Source organism: Mus caroli, chromosome 19 (genome assembly GCF_900094665.2).
Source record: "Mus caroli chromosome 19, CAROLI_EIJ_v1.1, whole genome shotgun sequence".
In the NCBI taxonomy this organism is placed as follows: Eukaryota; Metazoa; Chordata; class Mammalia; order Rodentia; family Muridae; genus Mus; species Mus caroli.
The window spans coordinates 41,739,384-41,754,974 of NC_034588.1; the positions used below are offsets into that span (position 1 = coordinate 41,739,384).

Sequence of the window (15,591 nt, forward strand, 5' to 3'; positions counted from 1 at the left end):
CCCCCCCCCAGTAGTTCTTTGGCTTCCGCTACTCAACTAGCATCTGCACTTACAGACACCAATTACACATAATAATTGTAACTCTAAGGAAATGTAGAATACTTTAAATACTCCTTCTAACTTTATTCTTATGGAAATTGGTCATCAGGTGGCCAAAAGCAGAAGAGATGTTAAAGGTTGGGTGTGGGTGACAGAAAGAAACTGTCCTGAGAAGGAGGATAAAGAAACTGTTGGCCTGGTGTCTGTCTAAGATGTCTTGAAATCTGTTCAGCTTGCCTGAGTGCCTAGGTATTCCAGAAGCAAGTTCCTGGCTAGTCTAGTTCCATTTTATAATGTTACTTGTAGATAAATTACAATATTTATCTTCCTATCCGGCTGACCCCACTTTCTGTATTTATTTCAACATTCTAATTTACCTAAAGAATAGTCACTATTTATTTTTTTTGGGGGGGGGCGGTATGGGAGACTGGCCTCTACTCTTTCATTATGAAAATAACTTTACAAAATAAAGGATAGTGAGAGTTACACGCAGCCTCATTGCAAATTCTCTGTTCACTGATATTTATGATACATCTTTATACAGTTGTGGTGTCTACATACTTATCTTAATCTTATTTTCTACTTTAATGAGAACATCTATTTGTCATAGTAGACCAATATAAAGCATTTCATCTTAATTATCGATCTTGAGCCCTTCTGACTTAATTGATTCTAATATTCGTAGGAAGCAGAGTTCATCTGTATCCATTTTGTCACTGTGAACCACGTGTTTCATTTCCTCCTCAAATGACACCCCACTATCCTCCATAACTGTGCCCCACCAAAGATTATGATGTAAAGACTATAAAGTGAGTCCTCTCAAGCCATCCTAAGGGTTTTTCCTGTTGTCTGATTTTTGGAGACAGGGTATTGTGTAACCCAGTTGACCTTCAACTCCCTGGTTAGGCAAAGATGACCTTGAACTTCTGATTCTCCTGCCTCCACCTCCTCAGTTCTGGGATTATAGGTATGTGTCACCATTACTGGCTTTCACCATAAATAAAGGGGGGGGGGCGCTGTGGAGATGGCTCAGTGGTTAAGAGCACCAGTTCATCTTCCAGAAGACCTGGGTTCAATTCCCAGCACCCACACGGCAGCTCCCAACTGTCTATAACTCCAGTTGCAAGGGATCTGATGTGCTCACCCAGGTCCACTAAACACCAAGGCACATCAAAAAGATTAGGGGTTTGGAGAGATGGTTGGAAGGCAGGACACTTGCCCCAAGCATGATGCCCTGGTTCAATTCCTAGGGCTCATGGGGTGGAACAGACTCCCATTCATGAGCACAGAGTGTGTACAATGCACTCAGACACGTGCAAACAAAAGTAATGTAGAAAAGTACTCGGGGGCTGGTGAGATGGCTCAGCGGGTAAGAGCACCGACTGCTCTTCCGAAGGTCCAGAGTTCAAATCCCAGCAACCACATGGTGGCTCACAACCATCCGTAACGAGATCTGGCGCCCTCTTCTGGAGTGTCTGAAGACAGCTACAGTGTACTTACATATAATAAATAAATAAATCTTTAAAAAAATTAAAAAAAAAAAAAAGAAAAGTACTCGGGGGCTGGTGAGATGGTTCAGCAGGCAAGGGTGCTTGCTATGCAAATCTGATGATGACTTCAAGATGGAAGGAGATGGACCGAGTCCCGAAAATCATCCCGAGCTCCAAACACAAATACGTCTACACTCATGTACATACACACCATAGACACAACCCGGTAATAGATGTTTTAGAAGAAGATGAACTATCAGGTGTTCATCTGAATCGCACCTCGTTCATTGATATGCCTGGTAGTAACCGCATCCTGTGGACTAGAAGTAATTTCCTTTGCTTCAACAATAGGAAGCTAGGGCTGGAGAGATGGCTCAGCAGTTAAGAGCACTGACTGCTCTGCCAGAGGTTCTGAGTTCAAATCCCAGCAACCACAGGGTGGCTCACAACCATCCGTAATGGGATCTGATGCTTTCTTCTAGTGTGTGAGAACAGCTGCAGTGTACTCATATAAGTAAAAAATTAAAAAAAAAATAGGAAGCTTGTCAAACCGAGTCAACGTTTTAAACGTTTAAGTAACTCTTTTTCTGATACCCACGGTTGCTGCTTAACGTGTTTTAGAACTTCACCTGATAAAAGTGCCCGACGAGGAGCACCTGGAGACACGAGCAGCTAGGCTTTCAAACTGCCCTATGCGAACAAACTCCTTTCTAAAATGTTATTATTATTGGGCCAGAGATACGGTGACAACAGTTCTGGCTTAACTCTAAAAGTCCCGGGTTTAATCATCAGCAACGCAAGACTACTGTAAGAACTTTCGCAAAGTTACAGTGGATCCCTAGTATAGACAGTATGCATTGTCACGAGTCGCAGCTGCTGCAAGCCCACCAGAGGGCGCTCGTTCTCCGTCGAGTTAATCCCTAGCCTCTTATTTAGTGACTGCATCTTTCAGAACCAGGGAGAGTCTTTCACTTTTAATGCACATATGCTTCCCAAGAACTTCCTTAGCAGTCGGTCTCGGGGGGTGGGGGTGGGGGGTGAGTACAGAGACAGAAGACACAGTGATTCCTACTAGAGGCGCGAAGTCTAACAGTAAACGCCGGCAACGATTAAGATGGAAGGCGTGTCTAGGACCCTGACGTTGGGGATTTTGATAGTGGCTCCTAGGGCTGAAAGCTCACAGTTCCTCATTTAGACCTGGACAGCTCCAACTCTACATCTGGCGACGATCACCGCCCCCAGTGACCTCCCCTAGAGTGTCTCCCTTCCTCCACCAGGCAAGCCCTCCTCGCGCCTTTTCCAGAACATTCTGCAATCCTCGCTTCACTTCTGCTCCCAGGCCAACAGTTAACGCGCCCTCCAACCAAGGGATTGCCTAGCACCACCATCGGCATCTGCCTGCCCTCGTGCTTTCCTGGCTTAAAAGCCGCGGGCTTTTTCCTTTTCTAGCTCGCCGTTGGGATTCTCGCGACAGTCCCGAAACCTCGCGTGAAATTCGCTTCCTGTCTCCTCGGAGTTTGGGATTGCCTGTGTACAGCTCTCGTCCACCTCGTCGGAACCCCTCTGGTCAGAGGCAGCGTCTCTGATGACTGAACGCTCCTTTGAGGAGGGCTCGGCCAAAGTCAGAACTGCGCGGTGACTGCAGTGCTTCTTGCTCGCAGGGTAGAGCGGAGCCGCCGCAGGCCGCGGACGCACGCGCAGTCAGAACCTATGACGCCTTCTGGGCGGGGCCTATATAAGCCCCACCCTTCCCTTGCATGAAAGCCGGGTTTCCTTCTGTTCCTCCTCCTCCTAGGAGCTTGGATTGCGGTTTCTGGAAGCTGTTTGGGGGCCGGCGGGGGCGGGGCCTGCCATTCTCAGGGCGGTGGGCGGGCCTCCGGGGATGCTTTGCTTCCTGCCCCTAACCCAAAAGTGCCACCGTGGCGTTGGCGGAGGTCTCCAGACTGAACACTTTTGGCCCCGACATGCTCGAATTTTGCAACCTGTAATCCGGAGCCCAGAGACGCCCTACGGGGAGTCACCCGCCGGCCTTGCTGCGGCCGCTAGTCAGTTCCGACCTCTAATCACCAGGCTCCTCCGCGGGTTCAAGCACCTGCCCTATATTGGGAGGGAGGTAGCCAGATGTGGATGGCAGCTGGAAAAGCTTATAGTCTAGTCTGCGCCCCAGTGGAGAGACTGGGTGAACACAGCTGCAAACCGTGCCCAGAGGAAGCTGGCCCCGAGCCTGCCCTCCAGAAACGCCCATAGTGTTGAAGTCAATTTTACATTGAGTAAAATTTCGTAGCCTTTCCTTCTTTCTATATTGCAGCTGTTTGCCGCTCTCCAAATCTAAATCAGATGAGACAGGACCTGGGATTCAGCCAACAGTTTGAGCTCCTCGGCCATTCCACCCCTATTCACTTCTCACAGCCTTTGCTTTCCCAGCAGCGGCGTCTGGTTAAGCGGCTCTGTACACTCATTGTGACTTTGGGCTAGGGTCGAAGTGAAAGACCCAGGAGGGTCCTTGTAAGACTGGATAAAATTATCGGCCTCAGGGCCTGGGAAGAAGGCGGGTATTCGACATCTAGGGGCGGGGAGAAGGGGCGGAGGAGTTTCTCTTCTAATCTTAAGTCTGTGGGCTGCCAGGGATCCCCCGACAGAAGCAGGGGTGGCCTGCGGGTCTGGCTGGCCGTGCATGCGACTCTTCGTTCCCTACCGTTTTTTGTTTTGTGGTTTTTTTTTTTTAGGTTGGAAATCCCAGCTGTTAAGGGCCTAGTCCAAGGCACTAGGTGAGTCGCTGCGATGTCCCCAGCACCATCACCCCAACCTGAAGTTTTTACATCAAGTGTAGTTTTATCTATCTCTGGGGTAAAGGTGCGTCAGAGCTGGGTGGTTTCTGGAGGTGATGCTGGTGTGTGTGCGCGCGCGCGTGTTCATATATGTATGCATGTGTGTGTGTATACGCGTATGTGTGTGTATGGGTGTATGCATACCTGCATGGGTGTTAGTGATCATACCCCGATACACTGTCTGTCTCTTTATTCCCTAGTCCCCAAGACCAGCTTAATCAATTACCAACTGGCATAAACCCCTAGGAATCACCAGGCCTCTTTGTTAGGGCTTCTAGTTGGCTCCAGGGTAGCAGAGGATAGAATCAAGCTTTTATACAGCCTTGACTTTATCTCTGACCTCCAGACCTGGCTTTCCTCTCCTGGCAGGGTGCCACCTACGCGCTGATGCCCCGAGTGTTCACAGGGCTTCCAGCTAACTATGCTGCACCTACCTTGGCGCTGCCCTTGCTACTACCATTATTGCTGGTGGTGTGGATCCAGCTACCCGTTAGCGCGAGGCCGTCCACAGGCCCCGATTACCTGCGGCGAGGCTGGCTGCGGCTGCTAGCCGAGGGCGAGGGTTGTGCTCCCTGCCGGCCAGAAGAGTGCGCTGCGCCGCGGGGATGCCTAGCAGGCCGGGTGCGGGATGCGTGCGGCTGCTGCTGGGAATGCGCCAACCTGGAGGGCCAGCTCTGCGATCTGGACCCCAGCGCTAACTTCTACGGGCGCTGCGGCGAGCAGCTCGAGTGCAGGCTGGACGCGGGCGGTGACCTGAGTCGAGGAGAGGTGCCGGAGCCGCTGTGTGTCTGCCGCTCGCAGCGCCCGCTCTGTGGTTCGGACGGCCGAACCTACGCGCAGATCTGCCGCCTGCAGGAGGCCGCCCGCGCTCGGCCGGACGCTAACCTCACTGTGGTGCATCCGGGGCCCTGCGAATCGGGTACGCAAGTCCAGGGCTTTTAGTACCAGGAACCCTGGCTCCCCAAAGGCACTACTCCCGGATCCCCGTCAGCGTTGCTCTGTGGTCAGCAGAATGAATAGTTGAGGGAGACCAAGAGCCTCAAAGGCTGCCAATTAAAAAGCAGGTTGAGATTTGTTGGCAGGTTTGAGGTGCCTGAGAGCCCTATCCAGGCAGGTCCTTGCAGGGACCGGCCTCCGAAGGAACGGGCACATAGCCAATAGCTGGGTCTGAACTGAAAGGACTATAGAGTTCCCCCCCCCACCCCCACTAAGACTTTGCCTAGACTGCTGGAGCCCAAGCAGAGGGAGTTCTGTGAGATGCATCCTGTTAACCCTGGCCCCCGCCTATCAGTTTTCTCACGCATTTAGGAATTAGAGAAGGGAAGATGGCTTCTTGCCTCTCTTGCCCCTCATCCTTTGGGTTGGGGTTGGGGATGTTCAAGCTTGTGGTTTTCGTTGGCCACCCACACTTCCTCAGCTTTTACCTACTCTATAGTCTGGCTAGGCTGGAGTTGCAGCGGAAACAAATGCACTAGCAGGGGGTGGGGGTGGGGTGGGGGGCTCCCAACAGGTTTTCTGCCGTGCAATAAGGTGGTTTCAGGTTCCCCTGCTGCGGTGTTTTTCCCACCTCCTCCCTCTCGGAGCCCAGATCCTGTCGCATTCTCAGGACATTTGGAATGTGGCTGCTCTGCAAGCCTTTGGGAACTGGGCCTAGTTAGAAAAGGGGGAAGAAGGGAGGGAGGTGTTGGTTACACGACCCGCAGGAAAGGGGCCCTTGGGTAGAATGAGGGCAGCGGAGCAGTCCAGGACAGAGCATGTTTATCCAGCTAAGCTGTGGGTCTGTAGGCAACGTCTGTAATCGACACTGCTTTCTGTGCCTGTGCACCTCCGAACTTGGCTGTTGTGCCCTTGTGTGCATCCCCCCTACTTTTGTACGTCTCCCGACTTGTGGCATATTTTGTTTGCAGATGCATGTTGACCTTGGCATGCTTTGTGTCCCACTCCAAACATATCCACATCAATTTGTAAATTGTGTCCTCCCCGAGCTGGATACAGCTTCCTGTTCTCAAGCCTCATATTTCCATCCCCCTGCCCCAGAGCCCCAGATCCTGTCGCAGCCTCACAATATTTGGAATGTAACCGGACAGGATGTGATCTTTGGCTGTGAGGTGTTTGCCTACCCCATGGCCTCGATTGAGTGGAGGAAAGATGGCTTGGACATCCAGCTGCCGGGGGATGACCCCCATATCTCTGTGCAGGTAGGGGGCAGGGAGCAGGGGCATACTCCTGATAAAACAAAACAAAAACAAACAAACAAACCCAGGACTTCTGCAGATGACCTTGCTGACAGTACGGTCTGTCTCCAGTTTAGGGGTGGACCTCAGAAGTTTGAGGTGACTGGCTGGCTACAGATTCAAGCTTTGCGCCCTAGTGATGAGGGCACCTACCGTTGCCTTGCCCGGAATGCTCTGGGCCAAGCGGAGGCTTCTGCAACCCTCACAGTGCTCACACCAGGTAAGGGAGCCCTGGGCGCTGGGCACCAGGAAGATGGGCTGCATTAGGACTCTTGGATGCCTGTAAGGAACAGGCTGCATGTGACTTATGTACACACACACACACACACACACACACCCCTTCCCACACACCGAGTCTCTTCCCTGACCCTTTTTTCTTTACCACGTATGTTTGCAGAGCAGCTGAACGCCACGGGATTCTCCCAACTGCAATCACGGAGTTTGGTTCCTGAGGAGGAGGAGGCAGAAAGTGAAGAGTTGGGCGATTACTACTAGGTCCCAGATCTCTGCTTTGCAGGTGTGGGCATGTGGACAGAGCACTGCATCCTTGCTGTCTAGAAAGCCCGGAGAAGACTGAAGGGCGAGCAGGATCCTTTCATGGATTGTTTAATGCTCAGTGTAGCCTCAGCTCCATCTTTCCGAAGCTTCCGCGGTAGAGATGAGCGCAGCAGAACTGATTTAGTTCAGTACAGGGAGAGGGGTGGGGTAGCTCCGTGTCTTATACACTCTAGGGGACAAAACCCACCTAGCATACGACTAGGCACAGTGGGCATCAATAAAAAAAATATAAACAAACCGAGCCATACTGCTGCGGACAATTCTTACAGATGTGCACATAACAGACTCTGGCTTCTGCACTTAACAGATTGCAGGCCCTATACTGCCCTCTTCTGTCCTCTATTGCAGGAGCCTAGAGCAATCTGACTGGAGAGAGGAGGAAGTCGTCCCAGCCCCCCCTTCACTCCCCCCACCGCACCCCCCTTCCCGTTGGTATAGGATAGATTATTTCAGGCCCTTATTCTTGTATCCTTCCCAGGCAGAGTGGAGAACCAGGTCTATGTGGGTGGGACCTCAATATAAATTAGTGGTGGGGGCACCTGTGTTAGCCACACCCTTCCTCTTCTCCCTCCTTTCCTTTCCATCTTCCAGACAAATGTAAAAGTCGTAATGCTGTTTCTAACTGTCCCAGTTGTAAGCAGTCTTTTCTGACTTGAGGTCTTTTCACAAAAGTACTCTTTGGCCTAGATCTCTCCACATACTCTTTACCTAGCCCAGGGACACTGAGGAGTTTATGAAATTGTTTAAGGGTAGGGTGGAGTTAGTCACCAGGCCAAGACGCTGTGTGTGGAAAGCGACAACCTCCTACGCGCCGGGGCTGCGCCCGGAGCTGGCGCCACCGCGGGGAGGGACCGCTCTTGGCTCAGCGTCTGTGTTTGCGGTGTGAGACCCATCGCGGGCTGCTGCCCCCCTGGAAGGGGCGTGGCCGGGAACCCCATGCTCGAGGCCTGGCCACCCCTCCTGCCTGTATGAACTGCATCTCCACTGCCTCTGCCTGGCTGCTGCCACTTTTCCAGTATGATTCTGACAGTGATCCCCGGTAGCCGTGCTGCGGCCGAGTACTGGCAGCGAATTGTAGGGCGCCGGCAGAAGGAGGACAGTGGGAGGGTCTGAACCGAGTGGGGGTGGGGAGCGTCCTGCTATACGCTTTCTCTTGAAAGGTCCTCTCCACCCAGTGAGGGGGGACCTAGGTCCGGGTCCCTGTGTCCATCATAGCTTGTTCTCTGCTCTCCGGGGCGTCAAGATGTCCTGAGGCCTGCCTGTTCCCTTGTACCTACCTGCAGAGGACAGGCTGGCTCTCGCCCAAACCCGAATCTGTCGCATCTGCGGGGAGTAACCTCCTCGACCCCTCAGTTTCCCCCTCTGCAGCCTTGAGGGTTTGGGCCCCGCAGCCTGGAGTGGAAGGATGCTCTGCCGCCCACCGCCTGCACCCTCCCCGCACCCCGCCTCTGCTGCAGCGGACGGGGTTTAATAATGTCGCCGGAAAGTGACACGCGATTTATTATTAAAGTAATGCGGGCGCGGGGACGGGAAAGGTTTAATAAACGCGCTGAGAGGCCTAGGATTATTCACCGCAAATAAATGAGAGCGCGGGCGGTGTTTTAATAAATAATTTCCCGCCGCTCCCGAGGGAGGAGAGGGGGAGGAGGACGGGGAAACTGAGCGGCTGCGGGCACTCTCCGCTCCTCATCCCCACGGGTTTTAAAGCCTTTTGCACTAAACGGCTCGGCTCGTAGCCGAGGTGCGCGGTTCCTTTGCTGGAGAGCAGAGCCATAGAGGCCCAGGCCTGGCGGTGGGACGTTCTCTGTGCACCGCCACCCGGGCCCCAGCGCCCACCTCTGGGGCTTTAAGTCGTTTGTGTAAGATGTAACAAATGGGTTCCCTTTTGCCCCACCCGGAGGTTGTCAGTCAGGGAGAGAAGACCAACTGGATTAATATGAATCAACCCTCTCCCAAACTTGTAGTCCTGGCCTCTGACCTTCGACCTGTGGGAAGGATGCTCTCTTGCTGACCTGGTTGCGTTTCTCCTCCATTCAGAGCAGGGTGTGTGGAGAAAACCATAGGGGACTGCTTGTACAAGTGTGTATGACACTATGTGCTAAAGGCACCAACTCCATCACCCTTTTTGGAGTGGTAGTAACACGGGCGTTGCTGCTTCTGACCACTTCTGCTTAAGCTTCTAGGATTCTTTCATCCGCGCTGGTCAGAATCGAGGGTGTGGGGCTTAGCCAAGTCACCTCCGCCCCATAACGGTCGGTCTGAGAACTGAACAGAACCGAAGACCCCAGGGGAAGTCTGCCCATCCAATAGAAGAAGAATTGAAGATTGAGAGGAGAGGAAGGACTTGATTTTAAAGAGGTCAAAATTGCAGACTTTGGGGACCAAGGATGCACTCGCCATACTGAGGGGCTGAGTCTATGCCTCAACCACTAAGAATGGTGGGGAAAAGGCGACCTCTCTGGCAATTCTTAGGAACTGGGGAAAGGCTGCCATCTGGTGGATACTTCTGGTAGTGGCAGACGGGCCAGGGCTAAGGGGCCTTGAGAGTTTTTGTTTGTTTGGAAAAACCCTTGTAAAAAAGATCGCCTCGAGCCGGGCGTGGTGGCGCACGCCTTTAATCCCAGCACTCGGGAGGCAGAGGCAGGCGGATTTCTGAGTTCGAGGCCAGCCTGGTCTACAAAGTGAGTTCCAGGACAGCCAGGGCTACACAGAGAAACCCTGTCTCGAAAAACAAAACAAAACAAAAAAAAAACAAAACCAAAAAACAACAAAAAAAGATCCCCTCAAGGGGGACTGGAGAGATGGCTCAGCGATTTAGAGCACTAGTTACTCCTCCAGAGGACCAGGGTTAAATTCCCAGCGCTCACATGGCAGTTTACAACTGTCTGTAACTCCATAGACATACATGCAGGCAAAACACCAACGCACATAAAATAAAAATAAAAATAAATGAATTCTATATAAGAGACGTTTTTAAAAATATTATTTTATTAGGGGTGTGGTGAAGCATACCTTTAATCCCAGCGCAGGCCTAGGACAGGCCTGGTTCCCACGGAGGTCAGAAATGGGGCATCAGATTCCCTGAAGCTGGAGTTTACAGATGCTTGTGAGCTGCTGCTGACTGTGGGTGCTGAATCAAACCCAGTTCCTCTAGAAGAGCAGCCAGTGCTAACTGCTGAGCCATCTCTCCAGCACCCCGCCCCCACTTTTCTTAAAGCAAAGGGTCACAGGAAGGAGACAGGCTTGCCCACAGTGTAAGGGGTCTCTTAGAGACTGGCAGGGGTCTCCCCTGAATGGCATTGAACTCTGGGAGTCAGTTGCAGACCAGGAGGGGAGCACTTGGGATGTTGTGGTGGAATTAAGAAGCGCCCGAGGGAAGAAATGTAGCCAGGTTCGGGGATAGAGTTAAATTAGGGGACACGACAGATGGGATGAAGTTAGGGGACCAGACAGATGCTCTGGTGCAGGGATACATGAAGATTGATCAGAGCCCGGAAACCGGCTCAGACAAGTAGCTTTCCCCTCCTCTCTCGCTAGGGGGCTCCAACCCTCTCTAGGCTTTTCTGTGTTTAAACTGGGTTCCAGATGTGCTGGAGGGGGGAGAAGAAGAGAGCTTTAAAAGCTTCAGGGCTTGGCCTAGCTTAGGTGACTCATTGGTGGGTAAGGTGGGGCGGATGCTCAACACCAGTGTTCCATGAAACATTGTTCCCTGCTCTTGGGCCACCTTCTCCCATGCTGTTATTATAGTTCTGGTTTAAACTCAGACCCGGGGACCCAAACGAGGGTGGGGCATGGCTCTGGAGGAGAACATAATCCCCAGGAGCACAGTCCTAGGGCGGAATCAGGAAAGGTGCTCCCTGGCTTCTTCGTCCCTCTTCCCGATTCTTTTGTTACACGGATGCTGTTAAGGCCCACTTCTCAGACTACCTAAGCCTGTCTGTGAGAACAGACATGTCTCTTTCCTCTTTGCCTGGCTTTGCTGAGTTTCTTCTCACTGGTTCCCTTCTTTGAAGTCCTCCCTCTTCCTAGGGTTGAGGTTTTTGGGGTAGCAGGGAGGAGGGAAGAGGAGGAGGACAAGGTCTCACTATGTAGCCTTGGTTATCCTGGAACTCACTATGTAGACCAGACTGGCCTTGACTTATCAAGATCTGTCCACTTCTGTCCTCAGAGTGCTGGGGTTCCAGTCGGGTGCCACCCCACCTAGACTGAGCATTGAGATTTTATCTGGGCTTCCCCCTCAAAGGTCAGGAGGGGTTACACAGGAGGGATGAATTTATTTCTGACGTGTTCTCTGCCATCTAGGTCTCCCTGAATGGAGTTGGATAGATGTGAAACACAAGCTTTAGGTCAAGTGTGTCCACCATCAGGTCTCATTCCATCCGCTGAGCGTAGACCACCACAGGAGAGAGGAGCGACTTTGAGGAACTTAAGAGCACCCAGAGTCCCCTGGGAGAAAAAGAAAGAACCCCTAAGAGAAACAGGGTGAGGTCAAGGGAAGAGATGGGCCTTCCAGGGATGATGGTTGAGGACTCTGGGGCTAATGGCTTCCTGTCTCTCATCTTCTCTTGGTCCTAGGTAACTGAACCAAGGCAGGAGCTCCCATATGTCTCCTTTGGCTGAAGTGGCCTCTCAGTAGATCAGACTCTAACGTGGGTTTCTCTAGATCTCCTGCGCCTCCTCACTGTGTGCACTAGTGTTAGGGGTCTGGCTTCTGAGGCAGTGGTAAGATCTGCAAGGGCATTGGCTCTGAAGGGTAAAGCAGGACCTTGCAGGGCTGGGGGCTCTACAACAGAGCTCCCAAGTGGGCATAGGGTTGGTAGAATGTTTCCAAGACCCAACATGGCTCCCTTTCTAGATCATGCTTGGGACAGCTTCCTTTTTTTTTCTTAAAACCTTGAGGGTATCAGATTGCATGGAGCTGGAGTGTCAGGCAGTCGTGAGCCTTCACACAGATGCTGGGAGCCGAAGTGAGGTCCTCTGGAAGAGCAGCAAGTGCTCTCAATGGCTGAGCCATCTCCCCGCCTCCAGAGCTGGTTCTTCACCTTCCTTCTTCTCTGCCATCTCCGGCAAGATAACAGTCCACGGGCACTGGAGTTCCTATAAGTGGCATGTGTAGAGCAAATAAGTGTTCCACGCAACCGGTCACAACCTTACCAAGATTATTTCTAGGCCTGTGATTGGCTGAAAAGGGGCAGGGTACCCAGCGCAGGATCTCCTTTGAAGTACAATGCAACGTTGTGCCTGCCTGGAAACATCCTTAGGAACTGGGCCTTCAGAAGAACGGGAAAATCGGAGGCAAGATGGCAGGCACCTGACTTCCAAAGAGCTTCCAAAGGACTGTGTCACCCCTACCCCAGTCCTCTGTAGGGAGCCCCTGGCCCTGGCTTGTGGGGAGGGGCACACCCCCACCCCCAGACTCACATCCATCCATCTCTTTTATCTGGGCTGCTGAGTTCCAATGGGGCCTCTGATGGGGAACAGAGACAGCCCGGGCGGAAACTGCCAGATCTACACTGAGCTGGGGCTGAGGACAGGGCCAGGGGTCAGTGAAGACAGATAAAGCTCAGAGCAGCTGGGGGCTCAGGGGACCCTTGAGGAGGCCTAGCAGGGACCGTGGGCTGGTTTTATCCTGGGAGGAGGCAGGGCCGGAAACCTCTGATGACGGCCAGTGACTATCAAGGGCTTCAGATAGCCAGACAAGGCCTTTGATGACTCTTTGGGAGGAGGGGAAGAATCAAGTCCCCTTCTGAAGAGAGGGTGCAAGAAAGCCAGGGTGCCCACAAGGAATGAGGGTGGCTCCTGCAGAAGTTATAACAAGCGTGGGGGGGACCTGCAGGGGCAGGCCTGGGGCAGAGTTCTGGGGGGGGTGCCTTACCTTGAAGGCAGAGATGGGAAGCGGGTTTGCTAAGTGAATCTGTGATTTTTTAGTTCCTGTTTTAATTAACTTTGAAGGGCTTGGGAACTCCCTGAACACCAGGGAGGGGAGCAGAGAGGATGTTCATTTTCCTCTTCTCCCTTTTAAAGACATTTTTATTAAATCACTTTGTTTTCATTCTGGCTTGAACATGGGGCGTTTAAATGGGAAAGTAATTATTTCACCTCGTTTGCTTATGGAGAGAGAAGATCGGGGAAGAAGAGGGCCACCGGCAAGAGGCCGCAGCCTTAGACTAGTACTGCACACATGCATACATGCCTGCAGCACACACAAGCACACATACCACGTTCACACACTGACACCCACATACCCTCTTATGCGGACACACTTGGTATGCTCTCCACCTCGTTAAAGGTACCTCAATGCTTGCAAACCATATTCTCCCAAGGACACACCTTCACGGTTGTACCAGTTCTCTGTCCCACAATGACACCACAAGTGTGCACTCATCTCTGTCTCTGACTCTCCCTCTCTCTTTCTCTCTCTCTCTCTCCCCCGACCTCTGTATTGTCAAGTTTACTGACACCACAAGAACACCTGGGCTCAGTCACATAGCCACACAACCACACACTCTTTCTGAAACGCACACCCTGACCAGGACCCCTGGGGACAGACTCCTGTGAGGGGAGAAGGCAGAAGTGTATCCTTAGACACCTAAACTACGCAGGCTTCTCCAGACCTTCAGGCTCAGACTCTGCAGCAAGCTTCTCCCCGTGGCATTGTGGCCTTAATTCTAGAGTCTTTGGCTGAGTCCTTCCTGTACATTGCCGTCCATCCTGATGATTGAGGCAGGCAAGAAGAGGCCCTACAGGTTTCTAGGCCTCAGTTGGCCCTTGCCGGGTTTCAACCCCAGCTTCCCTCGTGCTCATAGACTATGCACTACACTGGCACCAGAGGGGTTAAAACTTCAGTAGCCCCCCCCCCCCAACCTCAACCAGGCTGATACATGGAAGGCTGGGTTCGCAGGAGCCATACCTGTACTTTGTCTTCATCTGTCACCCCTTCTGACAGTCAGATACATCTTGTGGGGGGGTGGGGGGCGGGGGAGCAATAATTAACCTCTCCCGCCTCAGCCCCCAAATGCTGCTGCGTGTGTGCAGGTTGTAGCTGGGTCTGCAGGCTGCGGTGGAGGGAGGGAGCCGAGGAGATGGAGGGGCAAGGGAGGACGCAGGCAGCAGAGAGCAGTCAGCACACTGGAAAGGCCCTGACTCCTTTACTGTTGCTAACCCCCTCTCCTTTGCTGGTCCTGGGGAATCAATGGCACATGGGAGAAATCTGGGGAAAGCCCACGCCCAGACTCCCCCACTCTCCCTCCCAGAGGCCCTTGCTGAAGAGGGCAGATGGGGGTCAGTGGGTGCCAAGGGAGAGCATTCAGGTGTTTATCAGGGGTACACAGCACCACTGGAAAGAGACTGGCCTTGTGTAGAGGAGGTTTGGGGACACCATGTTGGTGTTGATGGCAAGTGACTAGAGCTTGTGTTAAGGACCAGTGTCTCTTCCAAGCAGAAAAGGGGGAAGTGTGGACCAAGGCGATGTCAGACTTAGGTGGTACACAAAGGGCGCTGTATAAGCAAACCAAGCCTCTGGGAGGTGACTGGAATGGCGGATGAAGAAGGCTGATTTGTCATGGGCCAGGACTTGGAAGGGACGGATGGGACCGCAAGGGCAGAGTACTCTCAGCCTTCCTGAGATGGCCTCCAGAGAGGGAGCTGGTCCAGGAGTCCTCTTGCAGGGGAGAATGGCAAGAAGAGGTGCTCTTGCCTTGGGGGCTGGAAGAGGTGTAGAGAGACATGCCCAGCCTGCGCAGCCTGAAGGCCACAAGCGTCTAGCTTTTTCTACTCTTTGAGAACTTGTTATTCAAATCTGTCTTCTTTATATTTGGGAAAGGAATTCAACAGATCTGTAGATACAATCTCACCCAGGGGTTGGGATCTTTGGGTTCTAATTCTGGCTTGGTCACTAGCTAACTCTGTTACAGGAAATAGTTCCCTTAGCCTCTCTGGACCTCAGGTTTCTCATTGATCAGAGGAGGTGGGGATGCTGATGAGATATGGTCTTTAGATGCTGCACACAAACATGTCCCGAAATCACAGCAAGATATAGACCAACTTGAGCTTGCTAGTGCTCTCTCCCCCTCATCCATGCTCCTTATCCATCATCTGTAAAATTTGCTGGGAACCCCAACAGAGAGAGCTGACTCCATGCCTTCTCTTTAAAATAGAATGAAGAAAATAGCCTAAGAGCTGGGAGAGGGCAGAGTAACAGGAAGCTAGCACTGGGAAGGGCTTGCCATGGGGGCGGTGAGGGGTGGAGGGAAGGACAGAGGAAAAGGCAAAGAGAACTCAGTCTGGGAGAGGCAGCCTTGAGAGAGAAAGCATAAGAAACCCCAGAGAGACTGCAAGGGACTGCAGAGGAGAGCTGAGCCTGGGTGAAAGGAGCTGACAGACCTGTCAGCTCAGTTAAGGAGCCTCATGCTCTGTGGTGTCTGCCGGGTTCCATCTCCCAAG

At 52.4% G+C, this 15,591-nt stretch overlaps 1 protein-coding gene across 2 annotated transcripts; it reads left to right on the top strand.

Annotated features, from left to right (window-relative positions):
- The first annotated feature begins 3,047 nt into the window (after window positions 1-3,047).
- Kazald1 (Kazal type serine peptidase inhibitor domain 1) lies at window positions 3,048-7,391 on the top strand. Of its 2 annotated transcripts, XM_021152122.2 has the most exons (6): window positions 3,048-3,574; window positions 4,256-4,297; window positions 4,727-5,276; window positions 6,395-6,555; window positions 6,664-6,811; window positions 6,989-7,391. In XM_021152122.2, the coding sequence occupies exons 3-6, from the start codon at window positions 4,745-4,747 to the stop codon at window positions 7,084-7,086; spliced, it is 939 nt and encodes a 312-aa protein (XP_021007781.1). In that variant the 5' UTR covers window positions 3,048-3,574; window positions 4,256-4,297; window positions 4,727-4,744; the 3' UTR covers window positions 7,087-7,391. The 2 variants fall into 2 exon arrangements, with proteins under 2 accessions (XP_021007781.1, XP_021007783.1); XM_021152124.2 differs by having other exon boundaries at window positions 3,048-4,297; window positions 6,994-7,391.
- Window positions 7,392-15,591: the final 8,200 nt, after the last annotated feature.

Bases quoted from the DNA above. Each gene is read 5' to 3' on its own strand.
- Kazald1 (XM_021152122.2), top strand. From the start codon at position 4,745: ATGCCCCGAGTGTTCACAGGGCTTCCAGCTAACTATGCTGCACCTACC. The intron at 5,277-6,394 runs GTACGCAAGTCC...CCCCTGCCCCAG, and splicing joins TCCGGGGCCCTGCGAATCGG to AGCCCCAGATCCTGTCGCAG. The intron at 6,812-6,988 runs GTAAGGGAGCCC...GTATGTTTGCAG, and splicing joins CCTCACAGTGCTCACACCAG to AGCAGCTGAACGCCACGGGA.